The 11,839-nt window shown below is 40.4% G+C and overlaps 1 protein-coding gene across 2 annotated transcripts in view; it reads right to left on the bottom strand.

The window, feature by feature from the left end:
• The window catches only part of LOC108267708 (cadherin-2A), a 147,717-nt gene that overhangs the window by 3,882 nt on the left and 131,996 nt on the right, over window positions 1–11,839 (bottom strand). For both annotated transcript variants that reach the window (XM_053681459.1, XM_017472050.3), the window contains exons 7-12: window positions 6,719–6,975; window positions 5,622–5,758; window positions 3,232–3,353; window positions 1,405–1,522; window positions 599–907; window positions 158–362 (exon numbers count right to left, since the gene is read on the bottom strand). In XM_053681459.1, coding sequence (XP_053537434.1) covers window positions 158–362; window positions 599–907; window positions 1,405–1,522; window positions 3,232–3,353; window positions 5,622–5,758; window positions 6,719–6,975 — 1,148 coding nt within the window. The remainder of the gene's footprint in view (window positions 1–157; window positions 363–598; window positions 908–1,404; window positions 1,523–3,231; window positions 3,354–5,621; window positions 5,759–6,718; window positions 6,976–11,839) is intronic.

Genomic DNA, 11,839 nt, shown 5'->3' with positions numbered 1-11,839 from the left:
GGATATTATTGGGAAAGCAGAAACAGGTACTCTTAGCTGAAATATTGTCTTGATGTAGCACATGTTTATATTCATGTCACTATGCTATCAACGTGCACAACTAGAGGAAAGTCTGAATAGCTTGCTGTGAGCATGAATTCAGCCTGCACTGACTCACATGTTCCTACTGTCTAGGGTTCGGTATCCCCTGCGAGCACCGTGGGGGGCGCTCTGGAGTGCTGTGATGTCAAAAGCAGCGGTGTCGGCTTCACCGCCTCCTTCGTCATCATACGTGATGATGTTCTCCCTGACGTCGTCTTCCTCTAGTGGAGAAAGCGAGTCCCTTTTTTGTCTGCGCAGGGACAGAGATAAAGCAGTGACAGCTAAAGAGAGAGAAAAGGGAAATGGAAAAAGAAAAAAAAAGAAGAAGAGGAGAATCAGTTTTTCTGTCATTTATAAAATAGAATACATACTGTCCGTAGTTTGATACATTCTTTTCAATAAAACTGCAGGGTGCTCCAGAGAGAAAATGATTCCAGCTGCCCATTAGAACAAGAAGCACTCAGACGGACACACAGATAAATGACTAGTCATTACATGATCTTTTTCATGGTCATACCTAAAAGTGTCGCCCCGCATGCTAAAATTGCCAGCAGGGCCGCTGTGCTAAGACCCGGAGAAGGCAGGGAGGAGTGCTGGGGTAGACACACAGTTTCCCTTTCCCACTCCGCATCACTCTGCTTCTCTTTCTCCCCGGCTCGTGCACCTCCTCTCAGACAGGGACACACTGACACGGTGACTGTTGCCGTGCTAGTCAGCCCCGACGATACGTCCCTGAGGACCAGAGGAACATGGAGTGTCAGAGAGGATGTTGAAGAGCGGGAGAGTGCCTGTAAGGGCGAGACTAGAACCAGGCTTGCGGTGGGACCTGGAGAAAAACAGACAGACAAATAAACAAGAAAGAGAAAGAGGAAATGGAAAGATAGATGGTTAGATTTTTTAAAAAGTAGACTTTAAGCTCAAATGGAGCCTGATAGACATTTAATTCCACTGAAATCAGTCAAGTGAAGTTTAATTCCATTGCTGCTGGGACTACATTTGTCCAGACCATTGAGTCTGAATGCTATGGAGAATGCCAGAGCAGATTCTCTCTGAGCACAGGGAGAAGATATATGTGGCGGGGAGAAGCAAAGACAAACAAAGTATCAGCGCACAAAGGAGCGGAGAAATGAAACGATGACAGGTGAAGCAGAGACACAGAGGAAGACAATGCAATAGACAGAAAGGCAGAAATATATAGAGAGAAAGCATAAGTGCGAAAGACAAAGAGAGGAAACTGGAAAAGGATAGGGAGAGAAAGAGAAAGAAGCAGTGGGGAAGAAGGGGAGAGATGGAGTATTAGACATGGCGAAAAACAATGCACACCTCCGCTCTCTCGAATGCTGAAGTTGAGTGCGGCACTGGACTCTGGAGGGATGTTGAAGTAGACTGTGCTGTCATTCCCTCCCTCGTCTCTATCAATTGCTCTCAACACCTGCACCACCTGAGAGGACGAGATAGGGGAAACGAGAGCAATTAAGCAAGCAAGCAATACATTTATAAATAAATAAGATGATGAATATGAAGATTAAAAGAGAGACAAGAGATTAGGGACATATTAAAGATACAATTCACACATTAAAGCCAGATATCAGCATTAACCTCATTAGCCTCTGAAAATAGGCAAACGAAGATAAAATAAAAACGATGATTAACTCATAGTTAAGGGTGGCCTCGTTGCTGCCTCAGAGCTCCAGGGTCCCTGGTTCGATCCCGAGTACAGGTTACTGTTTGTGCAGGGTTTTACATGATCTGTGGAGTTCCCCAGTTTCCTCTCACCTCTCAAAACATCCTGATAGGTGGATTGGGTATCCAAAACTGTCCCTAGGTGTGAATGAGAATGTGATTGTGTGTGAGGCTGCCCAGAGATAGACTGGCATCAAATCCCATCAAGGGTGCATTCATGTCTCATCCCCAATTTTCCTGGATAGGTTACTCATGAATGAATGAATGAATGAAGCACTGAGTTGTTGTGAGTACCTAGATATACACAGATACAAGTTTACCATATGCATAAAAAATATCTCTAACCAAAGAGACTCACTTAATCTAGAAATAACCATACCCCAACATCTTGCATCAAGGAGCATTCCTCACACCCCAGGGACACACTAGAAAGAAAAAACGAGTGTAATTTGGTTCAAAAGCAAGCACTGGCAGGACAGTTACGCTGTGGCAGGGGAAGCCCATTTTAGTGTGTGTGATTTCCGTAATGCATGAAGATTAAGAGACTGTCAAGTCACATTAGCAGCTCAGTACATCTTGAAGTCCATGAAATGTTCCTGCCTAGTCTGGTTCCTGCCGCAGACAGTTAGAAGTTGAAAGGAGCTCTAGGAATGAGTGCAGATTAAACGTCTGAGAAAAGACATGTGCTGAGAAAGCTGAGCAGATGGGCATGGAGACCCAATTAAAAACTAAACATGTGGGAAAATATCATGACACAGTGAGACAAGCAGCAAATCACAAACAAACAGCGGAGTAGATATTCAATTAATTTGTGGATAAAAGGGTGAGAAGGCAAACACCAATGGTTGAAGAGATTTGAATAATAAAAAAGCATGGTGTATGGATTAAGGGTCATATACTCAAGTCAAACTCTGCATATTCTAATAATAATAATAATAATAATAATAATAATAATAATAATTGGATTAACAAATGTGTTATTTAACAAAGAAAAAACATCTAATAGTTACTATTGTTAAGCTTTCTATAAGAAGACATTTATTTAACATTTATGCAAGGAGTCTCCAGAGTCAGTAAGTTATCCACCAGGGGAAAGTCTTCAGGACAGAGGACTTTGTGTGTAAGGTTTTTCCCTTCAGGAAAGGGGGGAAAAAAACAGGTTTGTCATGGAAAGGCTGTTTATAGCTGCTAACTTTTCTCGTGGACAGTCCACAACATTAAAAGTAACAATAAATGGTTAAAAAGCAAAACGTGTTATTTATTTTAAAAAACACATTTGTAATAGTGGGCAAATCGTGGTACAGTAGAAATAAAACACTTCAGGACATGTTGAATTGGAAACTAATCATCTTTGGGTTAGTAATAGTAACAAAGCATCACAAGTTAGTAATCTAAAACCTAAATGAATATAGATGAAAATGTAAAAGATAATAGTCTGTGATTTTGTGATTTGGTGATTCAGCTCACCTGTCCAGTGGAGGTGGAGTCACACATGGCTGTCGTGTACTGTCGGTCCAGCTCCGGAGCATTGTCATTCAAGTCTAGTGTCTCTATGGCAGCTAGCACTCTGGAAACCTGGCTGGGGTTATCTGGAAAAGCAGTGTTTGTTAGCAGTGTTTGTTAGTGTTTTTTGGAGTTTCATTTCCTTTCATGGATTCCCCCTTTGCCTAAAAATTTTCCGTAACGAAGACTATAACGTCCTTTTGTTTTGGTCCCATTGATCTGTTACCTATTGTGCTCACCTGTTTTATATTAGTCCCTGATTAATTTGTTTACTTATACCTTGTTGTGTTTTGCAAAGTGTAATGCTGCATCCCAATTCATCTACTTATACTACGCACTAAGCATATGTACTCTTTTAGTGAAGAAAAATACATATTTTTGAGTGTGTAGCAGAAGAGTATGCAGGTACTGGGACATACTAACACAACATTTAGTTTCTTACACTCAAACATTTAAGACGCTTCAGAGACGTTACACTCGTCCACCATGTTTGCAGGTTGAATTCGAAGCAAACTGTCACAAAACTCCTCCTCCCTCCCTTGTGCAAGGAGTTTTTCACAATATTAGCTGAAAAAGTGTCCATGGATCCACACTTTGAAAATCTACCAGAATTGGAAGACCATCTTGGTACCTCTGGGATACTAATTTAAACATAATATGATTTGGGACAGACTAATCTCAGATACTATTTAGGATGGATAGTAGGCAAATTGAGATGCAGTTTAAGCCACGTTTTCCTGAGTGCCTTGTTTCTTTGTTTTGTGTTTCCTGATTTAAAAGTATGGATTATTTTTGCTGGCCCATGCTATGGATTTTTACAATGTGTTTTGGTTTTCCCTCAGTAAGATACATGCCGAGCACCCACACTTGCATCCTGCTTCCATGCATTAAAACTAGCTATGACAGAGTGCGCGGAGTGTAACGATACATAGATATCTAGAATCTCTAGATTCTCCATTCTGGGATGCAGATTCCTCTATAGAGCTATTCTTCACCTCACAGAGCCCAATATACAAGGCTCCTGGCCCCAGTGTTACAATGTAGTGATTTGGTTGGCCAGTGAAAAATCAATCTACTAGTTCACCCAGGCCAGGGTGTAGGCACTGAATAGGCACAGGGAGAGTCTGGCTGCGATAACACAAGCAGAGGGGTTTGTCTGGGGTAGAGCCAGAGTGTGACACTTTTACAAATTTAGACTTGAGTAGATCTTCGATCATTTCTCCCATTCCAGATTAATGCTTGTCATATCAAATAAATAGCTTGCGCTCGGTTGTCTTGGACAGTATAGGCCTGTCATAGACTCGGACTTAATGGATTGGTCCTGAGCCTGAGAAAGTATGCCTATAAAAGCCTTCTCACATTAACATTCAGTGCCACACGTTCGGCTTTGGATTGGACTGTATTCACATTCGCTCGCACGCACACAGACACACACATACACACACATACACACACACATACACACACACAGACACACAGACATACAGTCTAACAACATATTATAGATTAAGGCACGCTGCAACACATAACTAGAAATAGGTTCCTTCTGCCTGAAATAATAAATCTTCACTTTTTATAAGAAAACTTTGGCAGGTAAAAAAACTGGATTCTGCTCTCATTTCCAAATCCTGAGTACCTGATTCTCATCAGGTACTAAACATACAGTAGTAGTACACATTGGTGTACTGTGTATATAATTAAACTACATATTCATATATGATTTTCACATCCTGTTTTACAGCAAGAAAAAAAAACATATATTGTTTCATCATGACTTTTTCTAATTGTATGTGAACTGCTTAAAAAAATGATTAATCACATTATGGCATGTTCAGACAGGGGACACCCTGGACGGGGTTCCAACCCATCACAGGGCACAATCATACACACACTACAATTTACACACTACGGACAATTAGGAAATGCCAACTAGCCTACAACATGTCTTTGGACTTGGGAGGAAACCAGAGTACCCGGAAACTCCCAAAGCACGGGGAGAACATGCAAACTCCACGCACGCAGGGCAGAGGCAGGAATCTCTAATCTAATTAAGAATCCATGCTGTACATAAACCTCAAGGAGGGTACCAAGTAGCTAATTTTTAAGTCATTCATCATTTTCACACCATATGGTCTACATATTGCTGTTACAGAATTATCACGAGAACCGCAATTGCTTGGAAATATATATATATATATATATAAAAAAGACGTGTGAAACAAGTTCTACTGCAAGTTTACTTATTTTGTGGATATATAACGATAAGTTTGCATGTTTTTGAATTTTCCTGTTATTAACTAACCCTTTGTGAGGTATTTAAGAACTGTGTGTGAGAGATGGAAGCCTGCTAATACCTCTTTGTGTGGCGATGATGGTGATATTGTGCCACTGCTCGTGCTCACGGTCCAGCTCTGTTGTCGTGGTGATAAGCCCAGTGTCTGGGGTGATGCGGAACAAAACCTCTGGATCTGACTGAGGATCAATGGAGTACCTGAGAGAGAGAAAGAGACAGAGAGGTGAGGTAGGAGACAAGCAGGGATGGTCGACAAAGAGTAACATTGTAATACAGAGACATTAGAAGCATGAACGACAGAGTAAACCAGTGAGGTACACATGCCAGATGAAAGGGTAATCAAAGATGGCTTATTGTTTGAACTGTTGTAGCTGACTGGTGTGCAAATGTTTCTGAAATTGGACAGTTGTTCTCTTAGTATTAGACAAAATGAAACAATGGAAGAACGTGAGCCAAAAGTAATGAGCCTTAAATATTACAATCCTGGAATAATCCTACATCTCACAAGCTTTCACTTTACTCCAGTCCATAGATTGTGTCTGGAATTTACTTGTGTTAAACTTGTGCACACTGGCAAAAATGTGCATGCTAGGGGAAATGCATCAAAGTAAATTAGGAGTACCCCCTCTGGAAGACCGCTGGGGATACAGCCCTATCTCTGGCTATAAATTCAGGTCAGTGGGTGTCTGTGCTGCAGAGCTATTAAGAATAAATCAGTCATGGATGACTCTGGGATAGTAGTCCAGGACAGAAACCTGAAATGGTATTTCCAAGTCCACTAAAGAGCACTTTAATGGCCTAAAATTTCTAATTAATAGATCACGGCATTCCAGATCTATTAAACCCCAAATTCACAGATGTCCCTGATTCTGAGGAACTGTGGCTCACAGACAAACTCTTTAGGTGGTTTTGCATAGGTAGGAGTGAGCACTGCCTCTGGGTAAAATCTGGCATTGATCGGGACATTCTGCACAGAGGTGCTAAGTTCTAAAGAGAACCAGAAGGATGCACAGAGGTTGGATAGAAATCCAGTCAGCTGCTTGGGGTCTGAGTCTCAAGGACCCAGAGAGACAACTTTTATTACAATGTTTCACAATAAAGAGAACTGAAATATGTATGGTCCTCCGTGGTCCTATCCTAAGGTAGTCAGTCCCCTACCTGATGTTGCTGCTGAGTCCTGTGTCTGGGTCCACGGCACTAACCCGTCCAACGGTGCATGCCGGAGGGCAGTTCTCCGACACCTCCATATGGTACCGGGCCCGGGAGAAACGTGGCGGTTCGTCTGCATCCAGTACAGCCACTCGGATGGTGGCACGATCCTTAAAGGGGCCACGGCGCAGGAACCGTGGGTCAACAGTTGGGTTCATCACCTCCACGGAGAAGGAATATGAGCTCCGACTCTCATAGTCAACAGCCTGCATACAAAACAGAATACGAAATGGATTTGAGGATGAACTCAGAAATATATGAAGGAATACACTCTGCTCAAAGCACTCCTTGTCTTGATTTCCTTGGTAGAACCTGGCTAGTGTGACATATCTATGTAAACTACATGGCTAGCTACAGAACGTATGTAAAAATCACAGTTTTAACCAAAAATCAGTTCTCCGTAAATATTCAGAAATGTTAGGGATCACTGTCAATACTGCCCATTAGTGTCAGAATGAGGCTAAAACTATGCTATACTCTTCGCAATCTCTGCTGCCTGGTGCTATTCTAGGACTCTGACACTCTGACAGTGGGAAAAGGAGAATGAACTGTGCTAGAGGCTATTTAGGAAACTAATAGCCTGCAGGTAAAACTGAGCCTGCTTGTCCATGTCTGGATGTTCCGATACTGTCTAGAAAACAGATTCTGTGCTGGGTGACTGAGGTCTGAGGTGATTTTGTGAGCTTTCCACAGACACTGTTACTAGTAAATGTCCTGTAAACCTGTGATCACTTTTGCTGTTCTCACCACTCTCTGGAGAGATTTGCAGTTGTGGGCGGAGCAACTGCTACCCCATACAGTGATGCAACCAATCAGGATGCTCTCTATAGTACTGCGGTAGATGTTGGCGAAGATTTTAAGGGAAAAAATGGCAAACACTCTAATAATCATCTAAATGGATTCTAGTAGGTTTAATGGTTTCATTTAAGAATATGGCTTTCACCCTCATTATTTAGCACCTTACAAAATAGCACTGGATCTAGCACATCCAATTATTTACCTGTTACTATAGGAAACTATATAGACAAAAGCTTTTCTGGAAAATGACTGCTGGCTGCTTTGCAAATTACATTAAATGTTTCCACCAAATAGGCGCCAGTTGCATGGGAGCACCAATATGTAAGATTTTTATTTTTAATTACTAAACATATATGCTAAATGGTGAGCTTCAGTAATGACAAAACCTGAGTCCATCAAAATGCCAGTGTTTATAATAGAGTTGTTGCCTTTTAGAGTGTCCAGGATATCCAGATTTTCTTTCAAAACAGCAAAATAAAAACAACTAGAAAGTTTAAAACTCATACATTTTTTGGATCAGTTACTAGTTTCCCTTTCATTAGAATACCTGTTTTGGCATCTTATAGTATAGGTACTTCAGTGGCAAGAGAGCTGATTGAAAAAGGGAAAACTTTACTCCAAAACAACTGTGCTGGCTCAGCACAATGTCGTTTCAAACAAAACTACTGAAGACATTGTGCTAGCCTTTTAAAAAAAAAAAAAAAAAAAAAAAGCTGTTGTGCCTACCATGTTTTCCCCACTAAAAGGAGAATATATTGCAGCAGAGAAAGTGCTGAGACAGTGTTTTGACACAGGTAAGATATACAGCTCTAGCTATGTTTTTGCACAAGTAAATATAGCCATAATTATTATTTACATTTACCTACAGAGTAAGTATTAGCACTACTGCTGCTCCTACTGTACATATATACAGGTATTAGCTGCCATGTTGAAGTGCAAACTGCTGATAACTGTGAATTAAAAGCATAACAAAATAACCTACATCCCACACAAACATTATGTCTTATGGCTTCATTAAGATTTGTGCCCAATTAACTGTCAGTGCGCAATTAAAAGAAATGAATGCAAAATAATAGGTTGTGCTGGATCAAGTGCTATTTTATACAATGTGCAGCCAGAACAGTGTACAAAAAAAATCAACTTAATGCTGTAAATGGCTTAACCCTCTTACCCCGTATGGCCGGAAAACCGTCTTGCCCGTCTTTGATCAATTCCCGTAAGGACGATATACCGGCTTGGTCGTCTATGCCAAATCCCCGTAAGGCCGATATAGAGGATTTACAGTGTAAACGTTATCCCCGTAAGGCCGGTGTACCAGCATTACTCTGCTATGATTCCTTACTTATTTAATTATTATTTTTTAACCTGGAAGGTTGATAACGTCATGACGTGATTACGTTATTACGCCGCCATTACGATGAAGATCCAAGCGTGAATATTGGTGTATTAGTAGAAGTGAACTAAAAATGCCAAACCGAAAAGCTAATCGTGTTCCAGCTAAAGTCACACCTATAGTGAACACAGGTACATCTAAAACAGTGAAAAAAAGAAAACATACACAGTCACACAGGCGAGAGCGAGGATTCTAGATAGTGACAGCAGTGAAAGTTCAGGCGATGTTGAAACCGAAACCGAAACTGATAGAGACGCAAACTCTCCTGATTCAGACCCTGATACGTCTTCATCTTCAGCATCAACCAGTGCGACTGACTGCAGGGGTCTGGAGTCATAACCTGACCATCTCTGTGCATTCGTGAAAACACTACCTGCTGGTCTGATTATCACCAGAAACTTGACTTTTGGCGCTAAAATGCATTTATTTATTTATTTATTTATTTATTATTTACTTGAATTTATTCAAAGGCATTGACCACGCTGATGCTCGTATGGTACTTCTAAACGAGTAGAAGGATTTTAGCGAGCATTTTCCGTCATTTCTCTAGTTAAGAATTGTGCTCTAAGTGGAGTAAAAACACTGAACTTCTTCATTTTCAAAGTAATATTACACAAATACATTTTTGTTTCAAGGCCTAAAAATGTTTAAATTGAAATGTTGATTTTGGGGCCAATTTAGGCCTGGGAACTCAGGGTTGGTGTGCTGTTTCTATGTTGAATATAGGGTTGTGGGACATAATACTGTGGGAACTAAGGGGTAAGAGGTTTAAGCAGTAAATAAGTAACCTGATTCTGAATAAGACTAACTTTCCCCAAGTTAAGTTGCCAATTCTGAATATAACCCGAGCAGAAGAATAAGGGCTTATAATCAAAATCATAGAACGTGAAATGGCCCTTAAACTAGCACAAATTTATATGTAAGTGAAAATATCTTTAACACAGATGTTCTGATGTGTATCATGTTTTGTATTTTGGGAGACATGAAAGCAGACCCCCACCCCACCCCCCCTTTAAAGTTTTATGATTTCAGTCCATGTAATGGCTATGCATAATGGTAACAAAAAAAAAAAAAAGAGGGTGTCTATTTAATTAATATGCTTTAATCATAAGTTCATATTATAAGAATAGTGTACATAATTGAGCCATACAGTTTTTGTCCTTTCATTATCATAAAAGCTGTGAACAATGTAATGCTTTAGTAATAGAAAGAGCCTGAGCAAATCTTTCCACCGATTACAGTTTGGATGTAAGTACAGAGTTTGGACTTGCACCCGGAGTGCCCCGTGTGTGTGTGTGTGTGTGTGTGTGTGTGTGTGTGTGTGTGTGTGTGTGTACGCGTGTGTGTGTGTGTGTGTAAATGGCTGGCAAGGAGTGCAAGGGTTGGAGCTGATCCATTTAGGTGAATGCAATTTCGATTGCCTTGCTCCAACAAGCTGCCAACTTCCTTATACTAACTCCCAGGTTGCACTGTAGCACATGCATGCACACATATATGCACACACATGCACGCACACACGCACGCATGCACGCACACACACACACTTAGCCCAAAGTCTCCCATGGGTGTTGTGTGTTTGGCGGAACAGATGGAAGCACAGAGGGAAAATGAGCTGAATTAAACTGGCCTGACTGGACACAAATTTGGCACCTCATATCATTCCTACTGTCTGAAAACACACACGAAAACAAACACACATACAGTTGCAACGAAATTATTCAACCCGTATTACAGTTCAGGTTTATTGTCAAATCATATCAAACAAAAGCAATTGAAGTAGTTCAACACGACGAATGCTTCAAGTGGTTTCCCCAAATTCAACTGAAAATGCAACTTATAATGATTTCTCCAGTCTCAAAATTATTCAAACCACTGAATTTGAACCTCTTGAAGCATTCATTGTGTTGAACTATTTCAATTGCTTTTGTTTGATTTGTTCATTGCAAACAGCTGAAAGTCTGTACATTTTGACAATAAACCTTATTTATAATGGGGGTTGAATAATTTTGACTGCAACTGTACATTCACATACACATGCATTAGGGATGTAACCAAATAAGAACACATGATTCGGAACGAACAATTCATTTGATCTAAATGGATACGAATACAGGTCGAATAGGAGGAGCACAAATCATCCTTAGTAACTGCCTGTTCAGGGTCTGGTGGTTTAATTTACGCTACTAGTTTGTTTATATATTGGGAAACTGGGCCAATTAAATTAATTACAAACTGCAGTCAGGGATAAAGATAAATAATAACCGTGCATGTGGGATTAAAAAACAGCCTTGCAAACATTTCAAGATGAGACCAATCATGAACTCGAGTGAAAAAAACCTCTGGGTTTTTCCAGTGTTTTCAGGGTCCTAGTTCTAAGGTTCATTAAAAAATAAAATAGAAACACTTCCAGTTCAGGCCACATTTAGTTCAGGTTTAAATCTGAATACAGATACGGATATTTGGTGCACTAAACAGATACACATATAGAGGTACTGTGTTACACACCTAATGTGCACATGTACACACACACACACACCAATTTACTTTTAGGTAATTGCAAAGTCATGTGTTGCAATAATTAATGTGGTAAACAAGAGAGAGTGAATGATTAAATAGCACTTAGCAGAACAAAGGTAATTTAAAATGTATTGGTAGTGAAAAATAGACAGTGTAGCAACAATCTGTTTGGGGAGGAGAGATGTCACTTATACTGTAAGTACACACTCATCACCTTCTTCCTCCCCCTACACACCTCCGACTCCCTACTCCTTTCACTCCCTCTCGCTCTGTTTCTTCTACTCCATTATAGTCTCTACTCTCTCACTCCAGTTTATAACAGTGCTCAAGAACACACTTATCACTCTCTCTTGAGCATGTTT

This window comes from Ictalurus punctatus, chromosome 7 (genome assembly GCF_001660625.3).
Source record: "Ictalurus punctatus breed USDA103 chromosome 7, Coco_2.0, whole genome shotgun sequence".
Classification (NCBI taxonomy): domain Eukaryota; kingdom Metazoa; phylum Chordata; class Actinopteri; order Siluriformes; family Ictaluridae; genus Ictalurus; species Ictalurus punctatus.
The sequence above is the reverse complement of the archived record's forward strand: the minus strand, read 5'-3'. Positions and strand labels throughout refer to the sequence as shown.